A 24,470-nucleotide genomic window follows, 5' to 3' on the forward strand; every position below is an offset into this window, starting at 1 on the left:
TTTCATTACACTCCCACAAGAGAAGCTTGAATTTGTAAACTTGACACAGTGCCCATTTTTGTGAACCGTCTTGATATTGAAGCAAGGCTCCTAGTTGCACCTTACAGGGTGCAGAATGGAGTTTTTAAATTAGTTATCGACAGAAACAATGTGTTGATTAGAACACACCAAAGAAAAATCTGCCGAGACTAGTCATTTATGGTATAAACTAATGACAAAGACCTTACTAATGCCTGGGACAGTGCCATGTTTTCTAAAGCTGGAAGGGAACTTCACACCATCCTTATATATACACTGTGGCCGCTCTCTGCTTACTAACATTACAGAGTCAGATTTTGGATTTTGTTTTTTTTGCTGTTTGTCCTAGAAATAGCTTGATTATGCAAGCACTCCACTGTAGTTTATCTAACTATGCAAACTAGTCTCCATGGTTCCTATCCTTCTGTCAATAGAAGGGGTCTGTTTTAAATTGTGCTGGCTTTGTTCACTGTTGGCTGTTCTGCACAGTTCATCTTTTTTAAAAAAACATTATCTCATGATCTCAGTTTAAATGTAAACCCTCTAAAATATACTTGTGAAAACAACACAACTTCCTAGTCTCAGTAAATGCTTAATCTTGCTCCATCTGGTTCAATTGTCTGTCTGCCACCTACCTGGATGTCCCTGCTGTCAAATGGCCTAGCAACTTCACTATTGGGCTTCACAGATGAGAAATGCCAAGATGGTGAGGAACTAGATTGCCTCTAATGACCTCAGAACTACAGTCAACAGGAGTCAGGCTGAGGAGGCTCAGAATTCTAATTCTCTCTCAACTGGGAATGAGTGGTTCAAGCTTTATGTTACCTGTAAGAACAGGAAGGAAGCTAATCAGCCCATTACAGATTGAGCCAGCTCTCCCAAAGAGTTATGCAAGTAATCCCACACTTCACTCTTTTATTGTTACTGCACCAATTTTAATCAATTATTCAAACTCCCCCTGGAGGTTCTTGTATCACCGTCCACCATTTTTGCAGCCACCTCCTCTGAGGCCTTCCTAGGGTGCGAGGCATGGAAGAGGGTAGATGTCAGCTAATCAGTGATTTATCATAATTTTCTGGCTACATATAACACTGCATAGGGTTACACTGTATATAATGCATAGAAACAGGCCATTTGGCCCAAGTAGTCCATGCTGGCATTTACCTCAGCTACTTCCTGTCTTTGGGTATGAAATTTCTACTTAATTCCCTATGTTGTATTGATGGCCTCTGGCTATGCTCTTCCCAAAATTTTCTCTATATCCATTCTGTCAAAATCCTTCATAATTTTAAAGACGTCTATTGCGTCACCCCACAGCCTGCTTTTCTGAAGAAAAAAGAGACCCAGTCTGTTCATTGTTTCCTGATATGTGTCCAGATACAACCAGAGCCACATCTTTTGAGTTCCCTCTCTCCCCCAACATAGCATGTTTACTGAGAGAAGCTAAATTACTGTTTTTAAAATGGTTATAAACATGCATTCATGGAATTCCTGTTAAGTAATTTCCAAACACACAAAAGAAATGATTGCATACACAGAGTTACCAGTCCTTAATCAAGGAAAGACACCCAGATACTTTTTCCAAATATGTTTTTGAAGACGACATGAAAAAAGAACCGCAGGAATTTACCCACCAATCAATATGCATTGTAGGCTTATCAAAGCAAGATGTTGTTCCATTTACTAGAAGTTACTTAGCCCCCTGCACCAATTTGTCCCACTCACAAACCTGATCGGCTCGGGTTTTAAATGAAAGTTCAGAGCATTGACCAAGAGCTCCTCTGAAAATGGTTGCTTCCCCTCCTTTCTCTGTATGTCAAAGTGAGCGGAATTACACAGAGCGTGGACACCACTGTCTGTCCGACTAGAGATGAAGATGTTGACCTCGTTGGCAGGCCGGAGTTTTTGCAATGCACCCTGATGAATACAATGGGAACATGGATTAGTGCACTGTCCTGTGGTACCTTTTCATTTGCAAAAAAAATGTAGAGCTTTGATGTACCCAGAGAGGGGCATTTTCATTGCTGAAAAGTCTGAAGGTAAATTAATCAGAAGATAAAGGATGAGGTGATACCAAGTGATACCATTTGATGGAACTTATCATCAGTGACAGTGTGAGATAAGCATTTCACACTTAATTCCTCTTGTGGTCTTTGTGGTGAAGCTCTTAGACAAGTTAAAGCTTCTATTAAAAAGTGAAGAGATGCACTTGATCTGAACACAAGAATTTGCATAATTAAACAATAAAATGGTATCGCTTGTTTAAGATGAGGTGATCCATATCTGGGGTCAGAATGAAGGTGTGCATACAGTTGCATCCCAACACATCAAAAAGCTCAACAGTATCCAGGACAAAGCACTTCCGGATTCAATATCAAATCCTCCAACTCTAGGTAACTGGCTCTTTCTGTATCAGAACTGGCCATTTTTGGCTCCGTTTTTCTCTCTCTGAAATCTGCTGAACGTGTCGTAAATCATGCTATTAACAACACAGCACAGACTAAAAAACATAATAAATAATATAAAAAAAAGCTTCATTAACTCATTTGGTTTCATCCTATCACAGTATTCTCCCCATCCCTCCCCCACATTCTCTGAAAACTAACTTGTTTGTTCTCTTTTCAGTTTCTGATGAAGGGTCAGAGTTAATGAAGAGTTAATGAAGAAACACTATTTCACTTTCACAGATGCTACCTGCCCTGCTAAGTGTTTCCAGCATTTTCTGTTTTTATTTCAGGACAAAGCAGCCTGCTGCGGTGTGTACCAGCTGGAAAAGGCACTGCAGTTACTCACCTAGGCTATTCTAACAGCACCTCTCAAACATGTGATCACAGGAAACACCACCACCTACAAGTACCACACCATATCGACTTGGAAGTATATTGCTGTTGCTTCTTCACTGCAGGGTCTAACTCCTGGAACGATCACCCAAACAACAAGGGAGCAGTATGTTTATATCTGAGTGCCCAGTGTAGATATTGCATGTTCCCATCAGAAACACAATGCCACACGAGGAACGTCAGACCTGGTATACGTGTTCCTATTGCCCATAATTCTGAACAGACTGGACTTTTCTTAAATAATGCCACATTATCTTCACACACAAACTTCTTATCCAATTTCCCTCTAAGGATTCAGTTGTAAAGCCAAAGAAACCAGATGGACAATTTAAATTTGCCAGATTTTGTTTTAAACCAGCCATCCTTAAACAGCTGTATTTCTGAGATCAAATGCAGAGAACCCCATGAAGTGGACTACAGATATGTGTCTGTGTTCCAGGGCAAGGAAACTGTAGGACTTTGCCAAAAAAGCATATTCTCCAGTCTTTATTCTCCACTTTGCAGGGGAAATGAAAAATAGTTGGAAAAAGCAGAAATAAAAATCAAATGTTCATGAGAGAAAAGTGCCTTCACATTTTCCGCTGCCACTCTTTCCCCAAGGTCCACATGTTGTAGTAATCACCCTGTTTGGAAGGCCCTGGTGAAACCGTTTACTATCTCTGGCAATCTTTGTTGAACTATCTGCATTCAATCTATTTCTGTATCTGCTAACAACAATGTTGGAAACCCGTAGCTGTCCTTGTTCAAGCTACTTGAAGGATGAAGTTACTCAAGTACTGGGTCCAAGGTTGCAACTGCTGCCTTTTAAGTAGAATTTTAAATTGAGAACCATGCAACAGGGGTGAAGTTGTAAGGCACTAAGGTTGAGAAAAGGGAAGAATACTTCACAACAAAAAACAGGAACAGGAATGGGTCATCTGGTCCCCTTAGCTTGCTCCATCATTCAATGAGATCATGGCCGACTTTCCTGTCTGATCCCCTTCATGTCCAAATATCAACTGATCTCAGCCTTGAATAGACTCAAGTACTGTGCATCCACAACCCACTGAGGTAGTGAATTCCAAAGATTTACAAAATAACAAAGCTGGAAGAACTCAGTGGGTCAATCAGCATCTGTCAAGGCAAAAGGTGAAGTTGACTTACACCTTTTGTCTCTACAGTTGCTGCTTGACCTGCTGAATTCTTGTAGCGTTCTGTTTTTTGCTCCAGGTTCCAGCATCTGTAGTCTCTTTGGTCTTCAAAGACTCACAACCTATGTAGAGAAATATCTCCTCCTCTTTGCTCTTCCAAGAGCTGCACATTCAGGGACGAGCTTTTATTGATGTAATGGGCACTGTCTTGTGCTCTAATATGGCAGCTAATAAGCAGCTTGAGAATACACTGTGCAGTGGGTGGTTAGAGTTTGGAATGCATTGCCTGGGACAGTGGAGCAAGATTCCACTGTGGCATTCAGCCAGGAACTGGATAAATACTTTGCAGGACCGTGGGTAGAGGACAAGAGGACATGCTGGATTGTTCTTCCATCATGCCAGCATGGACTGAATGGGCCAAATAGCCTCCTTCTGTGCTGTAACCAAACAAGACTTTAAGCAGCCAGAGCAGAAAGTGATGAGTGGATTTGTTTTTGTAGTATGTGAGGGAGGACTACTGGCCGAGTTACCAGGATAACTCATCGTTCCTCTTTACCCACCCACTGAGCACACACACTGCAGCCTTCATTATAGGCTCAGGATCTCGAGTGGAGCTTGAGCTGGTGGCTTGAAGACATTCACGCTGTCTGCTGAGCCAGACTGAAAAGAATAACAGAAAATATGAGGTATTTCTATCTTGTATTAGCTGGCTGCCAAAGCCTCTGGTAATACGTGGCTGCATAACCGTAAGAAGAGTGCATGTGCACAACACATGCAGGCATTGCTGGACTGAACTACAGTCTGTGACTGACTACCTAAAGTTTCTGCATTTTCTTACAATGAGAGCCCCGTTATTTTTCCATTGGCACAGCTCCTAAACATACAGCAGTTCCAAATCCCTTGAACAAATACTTGCAGTTGAAAGACAAAAATAATTGGAAGACATGCACAGGTTTACATATGATATCAAGATCTAATATCTTGGTAAACATTGGGATTGGTGAAGGAGGTCAAGTAAAGAGAGTTAAACCCTGTTCCAGCAATGTTTCATGCAGGGCTCTAGATAAATACAGAGGGAGTTATTGAAGACAAACTCCAACTTTTGAGAATAACAATGTTGGAAATACATTGCAAAGTTATTGTCACTTAACACTGCCATTGGAAGTTGCCACTGCCACACTTAACACTGCCATTGGAAACCCACCACTCACACTGTGCACCGTTTCGTTACCATAAGACTGCCACAGCAGAGGCAGTCAAATCGCCACCTGTTGATAAACCTCAATCCATGGGGGGAAGATGACAAGAATATCACAGCTGGAATTAGTGGCATATGATAGCTAAAGATGACAATGCATAGATGCTGGCAACTGACAAACCCTCATGGACATATAGCAAAGCCAGACAGGATGCAAGAGATGGATGCAAATTAACCCTGCCCCTTCAATAGACAGATAAAAAGATATTTGTCTCCTATTTGTAACAAAAACAGACACTGGAAGCACTCATCGGGTCAATCAGCATCAGTGGGGAGGGTAAGGTTCAGCATTTTGAGTCAAGGACCCTTCATCAGAGCTGGTCTGACAAACTGACTTCTACTTCTCAGAAGCTGAATACCAACCACTCAACAGCAAGTTTTAGAGGTTGATCCTATTTTGCCAAAAGCATCTTGGGCGTTTTACAACCTTTAAGGCCATCATAAAAATACAAATTGTTTTAATTAATTAGCTAAGAAAAATGATTCAAATTTTCCTGGTGATTCCTTAGTGAATTATTCCCACCTAGAAGGAAGAACTGAATCAACTATTTTTGTTTAGTACCTTCTAATAAACAGCAGATGTTAGCAATAATCTTGAATTTGTGCTCCTTCTGAGATATTGCTTGGTGAAGCACAAAGGTTGTCAATGTGGAAGGAACAGTGTTATTAAAACCAGCCCTTGATGGAACAGAATAATCATGGGTCAGACCTTCAGCAAATCTGCACCTCGACTGTGTGCTCTTCTTCCTGCTCCATGTGAGTTTGCCTGTCTGTCTATCCTGGGCCTGCCACAGATTATCAATGTGGAATTCAATTGCGTCTTTATTTTAGTTTCCTTAAAAGTTGATTCCCTTCATGTGCTGCTGTGATTTACGTCCAGGCCTGCAGTTGATGAAAAAGGGAAATTTCTGGCATCCTATCCTGAAAACCTTCAGACAAGCTGTGGATGGAAATATAATGATCGATCTGCAGATGAGAGGGAAGGAAGAAATGCTTGCACTTCACGTGCTCTTCACAGACAGATAGCACAAGGAAGAGGCCCTCTCACTACTTTATTGTAAAATTTGGTTGATCAGAATATCCCAAAATGATTTGCAGGTAATGGTGTAATTTTGACAACCCTTGTGCTTCACCAAGCGATAGAAATTCAGTCATGTTGCATTATTATGCGTGTGAAAAATTGCTTATTTCCAGAGTGGAGTCTGATTGTGATTGTTTCTGTGTTGAGCTGCAGTTACTGCTGTTGTTTTAATGGGTACCATCTACAAAATGCACTGATGTGACTTGCCCTAGCATTTCCAGCAGCACCTCCAAAACCTGCAGCCTCTACCATCAGCTGCAGATTCCCCTCCAGGTCACACATCATCCTGACTTGGAAATATATCACCGGTCCTTCACCCCATGGTCAGTGTTTCCATCCTGGAGCTTCCTTCCCACTGTTGGAGAACCTTCACCAGACGGACTGCAGGGGTTCAAGGTAACAGCTCACCACCATTTTCTCAATGGGCAGTCAGGGACCGACAATAAATTCCAGCCTTGACAGTGGCGCACCTCACATCCTGGGAGAATCCAGAGTGCTGTTCAAATTTATCCCTCATACACCAAAACTAAGATTGATTACCTAGTCTTTGACTCATTGTTGTTTGTGGGAGCTTGCTGTGTGGGTTTGTGTGAACCACTATTTCTGTAATACAACAATTGACTACAATTCAAAATTACACCATTACCTGCAAATCACTTCGGGACGTTCTGATCAGCCAAATTTTATGGTAAAGTAGCAAGAGGGCCTCTTCCTTGTGCTATCTGTCTGTGAAGAGCACGTGAAGTGCAAGCATTTCTTCCTTCCTTCTCATTTGCAGATCAATCATTATATTTCTATCCACAACTTGTCTGAAGATTTTCAGGATAGGATGCCAGAAATTTCCCTTTCTCATTGACTGCAGGCCTGGACGTAAATCAGCACATGAAGGGAATCAACTTTCAAGGAAACTATAATAAAGACGCAATCGAATTCCACATTGATAATCTGTGGCAGGCGCAGGATAGACAGACAGACAAACACACCTGGAGCAGGAAGAAGAGCACACAATCGAGGTACAGATCTGCTGAAGGTCTGACCCATGATTATTCTGTTCCATCGAGGGCTGGTTTTAATAAAAGTGCTCCTTCCAAAGGAATCTGTGAAATATGGGGTTTACGTTATTACCACACACAGATTCCATAAATATGACTCAGCTGATATAAATCCCACCGTGAAGGTTAAAAAATTGTGCCACAACTTGCTCTTCTGCTGCTTGTCCGTTCTCTCCTTTCCCCTCCTCCTGTCTCTTCCTTCTGCTGGTCTAAGGTTCCCAAGGCACCAGCTGCCATCCAGCATATCATTCCAGTCATCAACCTTCATAACCCTGCTGGCAACACAGCCGAGGCCATTTCTGTGCAACAGGTGCATCCACCAGCAGCATTCATTGGATAAGGATCAGAAGTGGGAGATCTCCTTCATCTTCGAGGCTTTGGAACGCTGCCATCCCCAGCTGGAATAGCCAGCCCAGGACAATCAGCCATGTTAATCTCACAAAGTGTTCTGGTGAAATCCCACCCAGAAAATCCTAAATGGATAATTGCAACATTCTGTTTTCCACACTTTAAGCTGCAAGGTTACCAGAATGTGGTTGATGTGGTCAAAGTACAAGTGAGTTGTGACCAGGCCTGCAAAACCAGTGTCTGTGCTGAATCATTAATCACTCTCCTTCCTTACAGAATCTCTAATCAGGTGAAATGGTTCAAACTACTGGAATCCAATCAAACACATTCCTCCCCTCTGCCCAACCCCACCACTAAATCTACCTATCTTGTGTGCATTCAGCAGGTTAAACAAAGCAAGTTCCTTGATGGAAATAGAGCAATCTCCCAAATTCAATCCAGGTTAGTGGTTGCTAAATAAAACTCCAGATTCACCTTATTTAGAGGTTGTAAGTTTTATTTCTCCCGAAGTTACTAACAGATAATGATTTACTAAAGATGGGAAACGTGCAAATAATTTTATCTCCTCTAGATCAAAGCAGGTAGGCAAGCAAACTGTAGCAAAGTCGGAAAGTGCAATCCAAAACAGATTAAAACCTGACATTTTTGTCTTTCTGTGAGGGTTGAGCTTTGTCCTTGGCACCTGCTCAATTCCTGCCCACAAGAACAGCTGAAACTGGAAGGAAGGGAGAAGGGCTGATTCACCCATGGCCCAGAACGCCACACCACAGAATACTGGAGCCACAGTCTCTCCTCATCTCCTTCCTCCCTGATCATGACCAACAGCATTATCACCCTGTATCCTTATCACCTCAACTGTGTGAATTCAGCTTGGCACGAAATGTTTTCAAAAACAATTGAAAACCCATACAGTCCTGATGCAGGATCTTGACCCAAAATGTCGACCATTCCTCTCCCTCTAGAGATACTGCTTGACCCGCTGAGTTCCTCCAGGAGTTTGTTTTTTGCTCTGAAAACCCATACACCCTGCCTGCACCTAATGGAGTGCCAAACTAGCAGGATGATTGAAATCAGACTTTAGTTGCAGACTGTGCATTACTTGGCCAAGTGCATGTAAAATTCAACAACACATAATCAATATTTAAGGCAGAAATAAGGACACGCAGCACTGGATCTCTCACCTATGTGTCACAATTCACTCCACACATGTAAGCAATCAGGTTGCAGAGTGAATTCTGACACAGATGGCCCAGAAATCCAGTGATCCACCAGTTAGGAGTCCTGAGAATGGTTAGAATAGACCTTCCACCCCTTGACTGCACCATCTTGGGGCAACACCCAACAATACATGTGTGCGTGTGTGTACCTCCTCCCTCACCACATGGGTTCCCTCCCACATCCCAAAGACAAGCCAGTTGGTAGGTTAACTAAATTAGCCTTAGTGTAGGTCGGCACTAGGAGAATCAGGGTGGCGTTAATGGGCATGTGACAGCATATAGGTTACACGGAAATAAACGGGGGAATGGGATTACTCTGTGAGGTGGCAGCGTATGGGCTGAATGGCCTCCTACATCAGGAGAAAATACGAAAAATTCACAATAACTGAATGGTTTATGGATTGGTGAAATCTGTGTAGAAGCAAATAATTCTCAAAGTTGAAGAAATAATTGACCTATTTGATCCACTCTCCTGTTCTAGCAGTCGTGAACAATGATGTATGATCGTACAATGTAATGAACTAGTCAAGCATTGAAAGCTGCTTATCCTGATGAACTTTCATGTTAAGCTATTCCAAAAACCAATGCGCTTTCAGTGAGGTAATGCTTTGCTGCAGTTCTCCAAATTAAAGAGTCCTGATCGACGCCCTTCACCCCAAACTGAAACGATTTGAGTACCGTGATTATTCTGTTAACTGCATCTTTCCCATTTTGACAGCTTGAGAGCAAAGTTTGATGCACCAGTGCTACATGTCTCCGTTCCACCTGAACCCAGGGCACAGTTTTCACCATCAAAAGATTGTGCACCCCCAAAACTTTCATTAGAATCAAGGGTCAGGAAGGTCATTCAACCCACTGTGTCTATGCTCGGTCTGAATAGGGATATTACCAAAACCCCTAACAGCTAATAGAAGAGTTAAACCTCCAGCAGATCTTTCTTCTTATGATGCTCATCCCTTTCAGGTATCCAGCTTTGCTTCTTCGGTTTACAACATTCAGTACAGCACATGAATACCCATTAGAAGCCAACTGTAATTGTGGAGTGAGGCTATGTTATGCTGATATTTGCAATACTTGTGTCTTATGAAGCATTGGCTATGGCTGTCATCAGGGAAGCAGATGTTCTAACAAAAATAGAATTCCATTTCTAAAGGTCAGCAGTTGGCTCAGGATGTTGGTTTTGATGTGCTCTAGTAAGTCTAAAATCCAGCATTCTCACAAGGTATCATAACATTCAATGGTGCATTGAATATCTCTCCTGGTTCTTCTGAACTTCATACATCCTACTTCACACTCCTGGAGGCGAAGCCAAGACCTACTGCATACTCTCCTACTCAGTTTCTTCACAATCTTCAAACCTGGTCTTACTTCATGCAACACACACAAAATGCTGGAGGAACTCAGCAGGTCAGGCAGCATCTGTGGAGAGAAGTAAACAGTCGACGTTTTGCATCGAGACCCTTCATCAGGACATTTTCCCTTCCCTCACCAGGTCCCCATAATTCATCAATGTTGAAGATGTGGACATTAGTGTAGTGGTTAGCGTAACACTGTTACAGTGCCAGCAACCCGTTCTCCCTGTGTCTGAATGGGTTTCCTCCGGGTGCTCCGGTTTCCTCCCACATTCCAAAGATGTATGGGTTAGGAAGTTGTGGGCATGCTATGTTAGCGCCGGAAGTGTGGCAACACTTGCGAACTACCTCCAGAACACCCTACGCAAAAGATGCATTTCACTGTGTGTTTCGATGTACATCTGACTAATAAAGAGATCTTATCTTATCTTCAAACTATTGAAACATCCTGTGCACCAATGCTGATTCGGAGTTACACGTTTTTTTTAACTCAATGCCTAATACTAAAAATCACTTTGTAAGCATCTGTAGGCATTTATAATAGAAAATCATATCTAAAGAAGAATCACTTAAAAAGACTTTGAGAAATTGTATCTCTATTGTTCCCAGAAGCTGAAAATCATCATGTCTGAAATAAATCTGAACTTACTTTCCTTAAAACCTACTTCAAAACAACATGATTCTAACTGAATTGCCTTGTTTTTTTTGTGCGTGTCTTTAATACCTTCATTCCAGGTTTGATTTACAGGCTACAGCCTTTCCAAAATGCCTGAGGCTTGGCTGGGTATTCCCACCACATAGGAGGCAGCTTCCAGTCATCTCTGCCGTCTGAGCACGTGCAGCGGGTAGAATTTCCCAGCGTGCAATCATGATGTTTCTGTCATTTTTATCATGGCCTTCTGCCCGTTCCAGGACTCTCCAGCTCTGTGCGTCAGTCTGAGTGGCTCATCCCCGCCCCTGGTGGCCTACACAGCTGCTCTCCTTCTGGCTGTTGTCTAGATGTTTCGTGCCCCGTTTATTCCTAAGTCAAACCATACATTCTCAGCCCTCTTTCTGAATGCCTGTGAAACATGCAAATTCAGGCTAATTGCTGCGACTCCGTCTCTTCTGTCCTCCAGTTCCCTTCCCACTCACCGTGAGACCCTACAAAATCCTAATGAAATACTAGCTCCTCTCTAATTTATACATAACTAACTGCAACTCAGTATAACCCACATCCAATCCAGATGTGGCAACTGCCATCTTGCTTCAGTATCCAAATCTTCATCATAGGTTAGAGATAGAACCCAAAGTCTATCATAAAAACCCAAAGGCCCACACATAGGTCACACAATGAACAGAAGGTAAGATCAACTGACAAAAGTTGTGGGGAAATAGGTCAGGGAGCAAGTTAGATCCTCCACCAACATTTTAAGGAAAGGAAAAACAGGAAGCTGGGGCACAAACAAAATAAGGATTAAAAAAAATGAACCAGTGGGAAGGTGGCAAAGAAACAAAGGAACCCTTGTTTGTTTCTTTTCCGTGAAGCAATGCATCTGATTATTTTCTAAATGACCAACCAGTTGCAAAATACTGCAGCCAGAGAAAGCAAACGCCCACATCGAAGAACCACCATCCAAGCAGCGGAAGGTCAGTAAACGGGTATAATTGGCAGCCACACAGCAGTCACCCTGCTCTTGCTGAGTGTACAGCTCGTGCCCTTCACAGAACAAGCACTCAGTGGAATCAAAGGATGTCTGCAGGATTCATCCCAACTCCAGTGTGCCTGCTGTGTGAACAACAGGAATCTGTGATTGACATCAAAGAGAACTGTAGCACCGGTAGTAGAAACATGCCTTGTAACCATTACACAAAGCCTCTGTGTCACTGGGTACAACTAAGGCACGCCAATCATCTGCCACAGAGGCTTCTTCTCGTTAGGCATTCTCTCGGGGTCAGGATGATTTGCTTCTGTGCCACTTGTGGGCAGTGGAAGGTGCCTGTGCATGAACACCTTTAACATGATGTGGCCATTGGATATTAGCAAAGGTCTTGGCCAACAGCAAGGAGGTCCAAGATGGTTGGACTTCAGTGTGTACGTGTTCCACTTGCCTTACAATCTTCCCTCCCTCCTCTGAGCCCCTTCCTCTCCCACTCAGTTCTCACTCGTTTCTTTCACCTCCTTCCCATTTAGACCCCTCCTTTATTCTCCCCCTCACCTCACAGTGGTTCCACTTCCAGATGCTGTGGCTACCTTGCATCGTCAATTTGTGCTCCCAGAAAACGCCTAGGCAAGATTTTTTGAAGAAATTTTAAACCGGTATCTTGACCTATCGTACTCCATTGGAACTCAACTCAAATCACTGAATTTGTAAACAAAAAGAACTGGCTAAAGGACCTGATATAACAATCACACTGCCCCAACCACACTTGCCATTCACACTCATCTGCCCAATGCTGCCTGTGACTCACGTTCAAATGGCCAGCACCCTTGAAACATTGTAGACAGTCAACACCAGGATTTGTCCAGGATTTGTACATATTCCTCAGTTACCAAACAGGTAACATTTCTGAATCATATATTTAACATGATTTTTTGATAAAAATATTCTAGTACGTGTCAATAATTTACTTTTATTATCCCTCCACCCACAATGACACTGACTGTCTTGTATTGAGACAGGACCTTTCACAAAGGCAGGACATCTCAAAGTCTTTCACAGCTGATGAAGTACTTGGAAGTGTGGTCACTGTTGTAAGAAACACAGCATAGAACATAGAACAGTACAGCACAGAACAGGCCCTTCGGCCCACAATGTTGTGCCGATCTAACTAAATTAGTTATCAAATACCCAACTAAACTAATCCCTTCCACCTAAATATCCATATCCTTACATTCCTGCACATTCATGTGCCTGGCTAAGAGTCTCTTGAATGCCCCTATCGTATCTGCCTCTACCACCACCCCAGGCAGCACATTTCAGGTGCCCACCACTCTCTGTGTAAAAAAACTTGCCTCGCACATCTCCTTTGAACTTACCCCCTCTCACCTTAAATGCATGTCCTCTGGTATTAGACATTTCAACCCTGGGAAAAAGATACTGGCTGTCTACTCTATATATGCCTCTCAATCTTATAAACCTCTATCAGATCTCCCCTCAGCTTCCGCTGCTCCAGAGAAAACAATCAAATTTTACCAAGCGGGATCCAACAACAATAACCACATAATCTGCTCTTTGGTGTGTGGTAATTCACCTTAATGACCTATGCTTTTGCACATTACAGAAGCACAATAGGAGGCCTTTTAGCCCAAAGAGTCCTTACCAGTTCTATGTAGAAATCCAGGTAGTCCCACTCCCCTGCCCTCTCCCCATTTTGTACACTGTGTGATCCTAGCACGTGGTAGTCTCATTTCAATCTATTCTTGAAACCACTAAGGTTGACTGTCATTCCAGTCTCAGCCAGCAGCTTTATACCAACTGTGCATTTTACTTCAGAAAAGGCCTCCAGTTCAAATTCCTTGAAGTGCAGATACTCTAAAGATGCTGGGCTTTGTCGGTCCTTAGCAGTGGTGCTTTTGTGTACTTTTTTATGTAATTTAAAAAAATATTTTTGTATACATCACTGTACTTGTTGGCAATATAATAAAAAAATCTTAAATTACAATACAGGGTCTGGCAAAGCACAGAACACAGCAATACCTACCAGAAGCTTGATTCAGTGGGAATCTTGAATACACAATCATTTGTATTTTGGATGTAATTGGACTATGAATATTTGGACAGGAAATTTTTTATTGTACTAAATAGCAGAAATCACAGAACAAACTTTTACTACGTGTGATTATTTAACAGGAAATACAGTAATATATTTACACGAGTCAGATTATACAGGATTCAGTAGCTGCCAGGCAATGTCTCCAATACTCATGTATGAGTATGTCCAAGGAGGACGTGGCAGCCTAATCATGAAGATCGTGACTACTCGTAGGGGTAGAGCTTTTGTACAGTTTCAGCTAATTCAACCAGTATGAAATAAAAGCCTGAATATGCCTCCCTCAGTAATCATTAATTTAATCCTCTCTTTCACTTCCACCACAGACATGCTACACTGCTGACAACAAAGTAAAACCACACAGCTCAATCCAACTTTCCTGTATCAAAGCAGAGGGTTGGCAGCCATCCTGTAATTGTAACTTGAACGAGGACCGTTAAAGGTTCATCCAATATTGAAAGACCAAGAACATTCTGGCAGGGTCTGTGAAAGCTGCGTAACCTCTGCTGTTAATCGCTTCAATCCAACATTCTTTGTTACATGAACTATCAAATGTGTTGAGTGTTTGTAAAAAGGCTCTGGGCTGTCACAAAATCCCAGAATGCTACAACACACAAGGAGACCATTCAACCCCCTTGGCTATTATCAGCTCTTTGAAAAATGCAGTTTGATTACAGTAAAACTCCAATTGTCTGCTATCCGGTAATTGGAAAACCCCGATGCTTCCTTTCCACTTATTGGTGTTTCAGTTCCTGCGCTCCCTCTCAACTCATGGGGCCCTGGTTCCCCTGCTCCCTCTCAACTCATGGGGCCCCAGTTCCCTTTCAACTTACCTGGTTCACTGAAGAATTTATCATACAATGTAACATCTAACAAAAATCAATTAACAGAGTGTTGAGCGTTAATAGAAATAACATCCAATAGTTCGGAAAATCTGCCAGTCCAGCACCAAAGTCCCAAGTGTGCCAAATTAACAGAGTTTTACTATAGCACCATTCTCCTGCTCCTTCCTTATTACATTCAAATTTCCTGTACAATTATTTATTCAATTGGCTTTATTATTGAACCTGCTTCAACCATCCTCAGGTAGTGCATTCCACATCATTACATCTCGATGTACAGATAGATCTTCCTCCTCTCCCCTCTGGATCCTTTCACAACGATCATAAATCAGTTCATTGGTACCAACTAATTTGCCATTGGAAACAGTTTCTCATTACTTATTTCATCAAAATACCATACCTTTATGAACACCTCAATTAATCATCATTTGAACACTTTATGTGATGGAGAAGAACTCCATCTTCTCTGTGTAACCCTCATCCCCGGTACCTTTCCGGTAAATTTATTTTTCAGCCACTCCAAAGCTCTGACATCCTTTCTAAAGTGTGGTGTCATGGATTGTATACCATCTTCCAACTGAGATCCGAGATGATTTATAAGGATTTACTATAACTTCCTTCCTTTTGTCCTCTAGGTCTCTATTTAGAAAGCCAAGTGCTGATCCTGTCTGCTTTTTTGCAAAGCAGCTGTAACAACTCAACCTGCCATTTTCAAAGATTTCTATGTGCAAAATCCAAGGTTTAGTTTTTTTTTATCATCTCTGTTCATTTTTCCTCCCAAAATTACATACATTTACATACATGTATATTTTGCTTACACTGATACATCCTATTTTCCTGGCTATTTTGGTTGTATTACCTTTAGTAATAACAATCGTAGATGTGTGCACGTTTCCTTTGTGTCACTTGTCTTCCTTTTGTCAAGTTTCTGCCAAGATTGTTTTGGCAACTTTCATCTCTTATAAATTCCTATCCCCTTCTAACAATTTTTCCAGGCTAGTTAAAATTTCCAATGTGCATAGGAAGGGTTTAACAAAAAATGTGAAAATAAGCGAATCTGACAACAGCATTTGTCCATATATTGGGCTTTAAATCCTTTAAATAATTAAGCCTTAGTGAGCTTTGGCAATGATAAGTGAACATTGAGTGACCAACAGTTTGCAGTGTAATAATGAAGTTACAATAAATAAAATGACATTAAGCAAGGACTGCCTGTGCACTCAGGTCACTGCTTGTAATGACACCTAGCACATTATTGCTGATACTAACTGATCTAAGAATTAAGTATTCCAATGCTGCTTTTCACACGTGATAGGCTAGAAAAGGGACCTAATGTCTCTACCTATCACCTTGAGCACTGGGCTAATCAAAGAGACATGTCTGTGGACTTTTCCCTATCTGAAATGGCTTTCTATTGCAGGAATCTGAACATTATAAATCAGAGAAAAAGGGGATATTTGTTACACTTATCAATTTGTCAGTACTTGGTGGTTCTGTTCAATTTGTCTTTCAAGATAGGTTGGATTTCAGAATGTGTATGTGTTCGAACAAGGCTTTACCTGCATAACATTATGTTATGTTAATTTATGTGTACGTAATTCATGGCTGTAATATACTGTGCTGCTGCTGCAAAAAACTAATTTTCATGGCATTTATACCCTAGGTATGTATGCCCATGACAATAAACTTGAACTTGGAAAATTTGTCATGTTCTCCCACAATTTCCAATTTCTTCATGGAAATTACATGAAGGTGTCAAACAATCTGTCCCATTATGACCCATCAACACTATCAGGCTATTAAAAATGAATTTCATTATCCTGCTCTTTGCTCATATTTGCATATCTTCCTCTGCTTCACATTTTTATCCATTTTTCACTCAGTGATCTTTGCCACAACCATCACTTATTGCAGCAAAGAATTACATGCTCCAACATTGCTTAGTGTAATTCTCCTGATTCCTCTCTTCATTCTAAATAGCAATTTAAAATTGATAAACCTTTGTCATTGACATCCAAAAGATAACAAAGGTTTATCAATTTTGTAACTTGTGAGCCTTATTAGCTCAATAGAAGCAGTCTTCAGACAGGCTTTCTGAAGATTATGATGTTCCACAAAATAATGCAAAGCTGTTCTCTACCCTAATTACTTCCCACAAAACATTGCTTCCTTGGGGTACCCTGAGGAAGAAATTGTTTTACAAATTCTAACAGGGATGAAGTTGTACTCCTGCACCTTAGAAACCCAGTTTATTTTTGGAGTTCAGTTAACATAGTTCATTTCGACTTTTGTATAGTTTGGCCCTGCATGGGATGTTGTGAGAGAAACTTTACATTTTCACTTACCTCTAAATAATTCTGAACTCCAGGAACAAGTTGGTGCGAAGGAGTTTTCATGACTCCACTATAAAGAATGGAATAAAGTATTAGCATTGGTGGTTATTTTACATGGGTAACAAAAGTAATGTGTAGTGAAGAAAATCTGCATCAGAGTACAAATCCATTTAAAACATGCAGCGTTCAGAGTCTATCTGTAGAAAGCCTGCCATTCGTAAATTTTAGCCAAAGATTTTCTCTACATGTTTAATCTAGCTCTTTGAAAATAGTGTAAAATCTCAAACCTAGAGCAACAGGAAAAAAAACATATACAAATGCAATAGAAGTGTTGCAGAAACAGGCAACGTGAGTGGAAGCTATTTAAGTTTCCAATATAATAAAGCAAGCCAAAGTGTTTCTAATGGGTTGATAACCAGAGGGCACAGAGTAGAGGTGATTTATAACAAAATTAAGGTAAGATGAGGAAAACCTATGTTATACATCGTGTCATTACGACCTGAATTGGACTTGCCGTTAGAGAGTTGGAAACTAATTCAATAGTACACCTTAAAAGATTTGGATAAACTCTTTGATAGAGTGAAAATTGAAAGGACGTGGAGACAGAGCAGGAGACTGAACTGTTTGGTGGAACACCAGATGTTTACTTACTGAGGCAAATCTTTCCCTCTGCACTGTGCTCTGCCTTTCTCAGGTGGTTCCTCAGGATTGAGTATTTCTTTCTTCTAACCCTCTTTTAATGTTGGATAGCTTATACGTGCCAGCTACCGCATGACCTTGACAGAGCAAGGTCTTGGTCCAATGGGAAGGAGGTCCAGGCCAATTGGAGACTAGGCTATGCTACACACTAACATGTTATCCTGAAGTTGGCACGAACTACGAAACAATCTGTAAAGGAGAGCAGCAGACTTTCCTGGCTACAATTATTCTGCAGCCAATATCACTAACACTGAATAGCTTTCCATTTATTTCATAGCTGTTTGTGAGATCTGGCTGTGTGCAAAATAGTTTGCTGTGTTCTAGCAGTGATTACACTCCAATAGTACTTGGCTGTGAAATATTATTGGGGTCTCCTAATGATTTTAAGGAGTTTGATAAACAAAAGATTGTTTTAAAATATGGAAATATCTGCTCTTCTGAATACCAAAGACCACTCCCAAACTACAACTATTGCAATGCACGGTGATCAATTGCTCCAAAATAGCTGCCAGACTGATTGTGCCATTGGAAATCTAATCTCTTTTTCTGACTGGCAAGATGTAAGCGTAGTGTGAAGCAGGGACTAATGCTGAGACTTTAACATTATTTTATAATTTATATAAATGACTTGGATAAAGGCATCAAATGTATGGTTGCTAAATTTACTGATGACACAAAGAAAGGTAGGAAAGTAAGTTGTGAATAGGACATAAGGAGACTACAAAGGGATATAGATAGGTTAAATGACTGAGCAAAGATCTGGCAAATAGACTATAATGTTGGAAAATGTTCAGTTATTCAGTTTGATAGGAAAAATAACAAAGTACATTTTCTAAATGATGGGAGATTGGAGAGCACTGAGATGTAGAAGAGTCTTGGTGTCCTGGTGCATGATTCGCAAACAATTAGTATTCAAATGCAACAAGTAACGTCCTGTCAGCTTTCCTAATTATTATTTATTGTTGGAGAATTGAAAGCAGAAGTAGAAAGATTGTACTTCAGTTATACAAGGCATTGGTGAGACTACATCTTAAGTTTTCATCTCCTTATTTATGGAAGGCAGTGAATTGGAATCCGTTCAGAGAAGACTTACAAAACTATTATCTGGCCTTATGAGGAAATGTTGACAGGCTGAATTGAAACATATCCTGAAGGGTCTTGACAGTAGATGTGAAGACGGTGTTTTGTGTTGTGGGAGGATCACTAGGAGTCACTGTTTAAAAATGAAGAGTCGCCTATTTAATAAAGAAAATGAGGTGATTTTATCTCTCTTGAAGGTCCCGAGCCTCTGGACGTATGTTCCTCCAAGGGGTGGTGGTGGAAGCAGGCTTTTAAGGCAGAGGTAGATAGATTCTTGCTAAGCATATGAACGATAGGTTACCGGGAGTGACCAGAGTAAAGGTCACAATCAGATCAGCCATGTGAGAGCAGAGGCCGACTGCTGCTCCCCGTTCGGACGAACGTTGGAGGCGGTATGATGTTCACTCCATCCTCTCCTCCAGGGGACAGGGAGCAGCACCGGTCGGGGATCGACCGTGACCTCCCTGGGCAGTGTGACCGGCCAGGGCGCCGCGCTAACGTTTCCCGACAGAACTGTCTGCTAAGTGGCTTAACGTCAAGGTGGCGCCCTGCACCCACCTGTAGTTGGTGCCGCGGTACTGGAAACACATCAGATACCGCGCCGTCCCCGCCATCCGCCCGCCGCCTGCCCACACGACGGTACCCGCTCTCTGGGAGCGACGGAGGATGACAGGGCCCTATAGCCAAACAATAAACACCTGTGAGAAAGAAAAAGACCCAGTAAACCCACTGCAAGCAAAATGATTTGAATGAAACGCAACGCGGTTATATTATATCATTTTTATCATTAACTGCCATCTTCTGTGGCTGCATTACTTGAACGCTTGGGGTAAATTCATGCAGGCACTTTTTTTGCACAGCTTGAATTGTTTGCCCTAATGTGGCAGATAGGGCGTATTCAGGGTCCTTCTAGAATGGTGGCGCGCGTTTGACAGCGTCGAACAGGCTGCGCCAATCGGCGGCGGCGTTGGGATTGAGCGGGGAGCCGGCGGCCGCCTCCCCCGGCGGGAGAGGTTCCGTGCCGGTTCTCGGGGCCGCCGGACCCCGGCACGGAGCCTGTTCTCGGGGCCGCCGGACCCCGGCACGGAGCCTGTTCTCGGGGCCGCCGGACCCTGGCACGGCGCCGAATGTCGGCGGCCGGGAGTTTGTTGAATTAGGCGACACTTTAACGTGTATTCACTCCCGGGGGCGGGGCGCTGCTGCCACTTCCAGGCTGATGCTCCCACATGTTGCTCCACTGTCCATCCCTTCCCTTCAATCAGCCCCCAACACCTACCGGTCTCTCCGCTCTGGGGCGGCCCTTCCCCGTCACTTACTCGGGGAAACTCCAAATACGAGTCGCGGTGCCACAGCAGTCTATGCCTTTATCAAAGATGGTTGCCCCTGGCCACTGTAATGCCGAGCAGGCTGCGGGGCGTTGCCTCTGCGCCTGATTGACAACTCTATAGGCGTGGGTTCGGCTGGCGGATACTCGTATCCGAGGAAAGAGACTGAGAGAGCGAGAGAATGGCTCGGATAGTCTCTGTTTCAATTCATACCGTTCCTACCATTTTGGACTAAATCAAACCTTGTCGCAGGCAGTCCTCGCGTTTACTTTCTCAAATCGGGCGATGAACAGTCTAAATGAAGGGTGAATGCCAAACTAGAGAGAAAAATACAATCAAAATGACAGTGGATTTTGAAGAGTGTGTGAAAGATTCCCCTCGTTTCAGGTAAGGGGTGTGCAGTCATTGGACGTGGATGATATTTTTGGCTGGATTCATTGATTCGGAGATTAGATCATAATAAGGTTTTTATTGTATCCGAGACTGGAACCATTAAATGGTCAAATCCGCCGGACCCCGTGTGATATCGTGCTGCATTTGGTTAAAAAAAATCATTATGAATATATTGTGAATATGCTTGGAAGCATCACTGCTCCTCAGTGGAGAAACTGGGCGTTGAATAATGCCCGTTACTGCTTTGTGTTTCAGACACTGGGTTTTATTCCGTTCTGTGAGGAGGGAATAGATGCTGATGTTGCATCAATGTTTTGTGACAGAAGTTTCCTTAGAGAAATAAGGCTTTTGGTAACGAATGACATGGCGGAACCGAGCGTTATCTGGGATCCCATCCAAAACGGGCGCTGGGATGCCAAAATGGAAGATTTTCATTTAAAGTTTTTGTTATCGTCCTTTTCAAACAACGCCAGGCTAAGTACGGGCAATTTCTTGCCATCGGCTGTGAAGAATTGCCAACCAATTTCAGGGATAATTAATCTGTCCAAATTAATCTGTGAACGCGAGCGGGCAGCAAGCTTCCCTCTATTGTTAAATTATGATGCACAGTGTCGAAGGACATGTACGTTAATGATGTTGACCGAAGGAGCAGAGCTGTTGAAATACAATAAGCATTGAGCCGTGTGGTAACTGGAGATGTGGCATTGGTGCTGTCAGTTACAGTGTGCAGTCACTGAAAAAAGAGTAGAGGCGCCATTTCTCATTTTATTAGAGTCCCAGCCGTACATCATTTCCGAGTGCACTTCCATTGAAATCATTTGTTGTAACCGCATTTCTGCTCGTTTGCCAAATAATTGTCAGCGAAGTGGTTTTTGACTCCATGACGAAACGTGGCAGCGACTGTGAGCGGTCCGGGATCCAATGTCAGGAGAGGGACTTGGGGCTGCCCGAGGAGGAGGGAAGCTGTGGGGTAAAAGGCGTCACAGTGATCGGTCCTGTTCTGTGGACAAAATGTCTTTAGTTGATGTATTTTGTTTAAATATTGGTCATGTTACCTAGGTTGAAGTTGTTTTAATAATTGGAATTATTCCATCACAAATTGCCTTCATCGTAGACAAAATGTGTAAAGCACGTCCAAGACCTATGGATATCCCTGGAGGTCACAAACGATTGCATGGGATGTAAAGGACCACTGAAAAGGACCATTTGGCACATCCAGTCCATGTCAGCGTCACGCTCCATTTGGGCTTCTTCCTGTGTAACCCGCTGACCCCTTCTCCCTGGTGCTTGTCCAGCCTCTACTTAAATGAATTGATAATATTCTCTTCAACCACTCTGTGTGACAGCATTTTCCACATTCGCACCAATACTTGGGTAAAGAAATTTCTTCTGAATTCCTTATTTGGATTCTTGGTGACTGTCTTGTATTGATGATCTTGTGTTAGAGTCTTCCCCACAAGTGAAACGTTCTCTCTGTATCCACTCCATAAAAACTTTTCATCATCTTATAAACCTCTTTTAGTTCAAACCCAACTTTCTCTCTCAAGAGAGAGGCCTGGTCTTTTCATGTGATATGTATACCCTTGTACCTGGGTTATTGTTCCAGTAAATTCTCTTGTATGCAACCCTCCATCCATTATTAACCCCAGGATGTCAAAGCATCCTGCAGTCAACGTTACAGAAAAGAGGAAAGCCTTTTAAAATCCCTGCAGGATCTGATTCCATCTACAACCCTGGCTCTTCGTTCAGGCTGAACCCAGAACGTAACCAACATTAGAGAAACAAAGGACTGCGGATGCTGGAAAGTGAATGAAAAACACGATGATGCTGGAGGAACTCAGCAGGCCAGGCCGCATCCGTGGAGAAAAGCAGGTGATCGATGTTTCGGGTCAGGACAGGTCAGGAAGAAGGGTCCTGACCCGAAACGTTGACCACCTGCTTTTCTCCACGGATGCGGCCTGGTCTGCTGAGTTCCTCCAGCATCATCATGTTTTTCACATAACCAACATTCTTCTCCCTCCAGAGATGGATCTGGTATCTTCATCCTGTCCACACTTCCACCTCTGGAATACCAAGCAGTAAATCCCTTACCACATTCCTCCATCACTGGACCTCCTGTTCGTTCCTTCATAGTCACATGGGTCAATATTTCACACTCATTCCTTGCAGGAATTCCTGCTTCTCTTCTTCAGCAAGGTTCATGTAACCTAGTCTGGAGCTCTGGATATTGGGTTCTCCATCATTGGCCAGCTCCACTGGCTTCTGTTCCCCTGGCATCCCTAAGTGGGATTAGGTGAGGCGTGAGAGCATCTCATCTGCATGCATCTCCTGTTGGCCTTTTCCATTATAAATTTGTTTCTCTACATTTGCAAGAGAGGCATCAAATTGTAATTCTACCTCCATTCCAGTTGGTGAGCAGCACTGCCTTATTGGTGACGTGGTGGTGGTATTATAATGGGGCAGGTTTACCAGCTATCATGGGAATTTATAAAGGAAAAGGAGAGTGTATGATTTTAAATTGGAGATTGAATTATGTCTGTTCACCTTGGTCCAATTGTCTTTTGCCTTCTGATCACCTCTTTACTCCTCTACTTGATTCAGTAAAGGTGTAAAGGGCTGAATGACCTTCTCCTGTGCAGTTTCATTCAGTCGTTCAACCTTTTGAACTTGACTCTCTGCAGGGAATTGGCCAACATTAGCAGTTTGGTCTTGGGCACGAGGAATGATATCAGTCTCTGCTAATGTACATTAATAACATAGGGAGGTCAGAGTGATGACACAGCTCGGTGAAGAGAAATATTAGTACAGCTGAGAAGTAGGTGAAAGAAGAAAAGCCTAATCAAGGTTCTTAATGGTGGAGGAACTGAGAGACCTTGAGGTACCCAGAGACCAACCCTTGGCTGAAAGTGCAGTAGAAAAGGACATGATAAAAGTGGAATGTCACTCTAAATTCTGAATGCAGGGGATTAACTATAAACACAGGGGAATAATGTTGAATTTGCACAAGCCATTGATTTAGGCCACAGTTGGAATATTACATACGGTTCTAGACACCATATAGGAAGGGTACCAGAGCTACAGAAAGGGGGCACTGAGAGTTTACCGGCTGGGTACCAGAATGTTTACAAAGAGAGGTTTACAGGAATATGGAATAGTCAGATGGAGACTAATATTCTAAAACTTTTCACTCGGTGACTAATCAGTGCTGACAGGGTGTGGGTTCAGATGACAAGGAAATAAATGGGGGAGTTGTTTGTTTTTATTCTTAAACAGGTTACGGGATAATAGAATATTCCTGCACCATAACAGCTTTTGAGGCAAAACCTATAACGTAAATGAAAATTTGTAAAGTGATATAAAAGGTAGAGGGAACAGCACACAAGAAATTGGAGTGGACAGTTTTTTAAACTTGCAAGCCAGTATTTAATGCCCAACCCTGATTGCTCTGAGATGTTAGCATTGGGCAATCTTTTCTAAATAATTGCTTTGTTGTCCACCTTGTTCCATTGGAAATCCTCTTGTCTACAAGACTGGTTGTGGGTTCAAGCCTCGTAGCTGCACTCGAGCAGATGTAGAGCTGCTGCTTCACAGCTCCAGTAATCCAGGCTCTGTCCTGACCTCTGGTGCTGTCTGGGTGGAGTTCGCACGTTCTGCCTGTGATCATGTGGGTTTCCTCTGGGTGCTCAGTTTTCTGCTCCACATTCCCGAAGATGTGCAGGTTGGTAGTGTAATTATCCTCTGTAAATCAC

The 24,470-nt window shown here is 42.5% G+C and overlaps 2 protein-coding genes across 3 annotated transcripts in view; one reads left to right on the forward strand and one right to left on the reverse strand.

Annotated features, from left to right (window-relative positions):
• The window catches only part of pusl1 (pseudouridine synthase like 1), a 67,792-nt gene extending 47,437 nt beyond the window's left edge, over nucleotides 1–20,355 (reverse strand). For both annotated transcript variants that reach the window (XR_007958228.1, XM_052039025.1), the window contains exons 1-4: nucleotides 20,280–20,355; nucleotides 19,562–19,701; nucleotides 17,237–17,294; nucleotides 1,748–1,935 (exon numbers count right to left, since the gene is read on the reverse strand). Coding sequence is in view for 1 of the 2 variants with exons in the window: in XM_052039025.1 (XP_051894985.1) it covers nucleotides 1,748–1,935; nucleotides 17,237–17,294; nucleotides 19,562–19,617 (302 nt within the window). In the remaining variant the exon portion in view is untranslated. The remainder of the gene's footprint in view (nucleotides 1–1,747; nucleotides 1,936–17,236; nucleotides 17,295–19,561; nucleotides 19,702–20,279) is intronic.
• A 125-nt stretch (nucleotides 20,356–20,480) lies between these two features.
• acap3b (ArfGAP with coiled-coil, ankyrin repeat and PH domains 3b) overlaps nucleotides 20,481–24,470 on the forward strand; it is a 254,796-nt gene continuing 250,806 nt past the window's right edge. The window contains exon 1 of the mRNA XM_052039028.1: nucleotides 20,481–20,715. Coding sequence (XP_051894988.1) covers nucleotides 20,627–20,715 — 89 coding nt within the window. The 5' untranslated portion in view covers nucleotides 20,481–20,626. The remainder of the gene's footprint in view (nucleotides 20,716–24,470) is intronic.

Source organism: Pristis pectinata, chromosome 26 (assembly GCF_009764475.1).
Source record: "Pristis pectinata isolate sPriPec2 chromosome 26, sPriPec2.1.pri, whole genome shotgun sequence".
NCBI classification, from domain to species: domain Eukaryota; kingdom Metazoa; phylum Chordata; class Chondrichthyes; order Rhinopristiformes; family Pristidae; genus Pristis; species Pristis pectinata.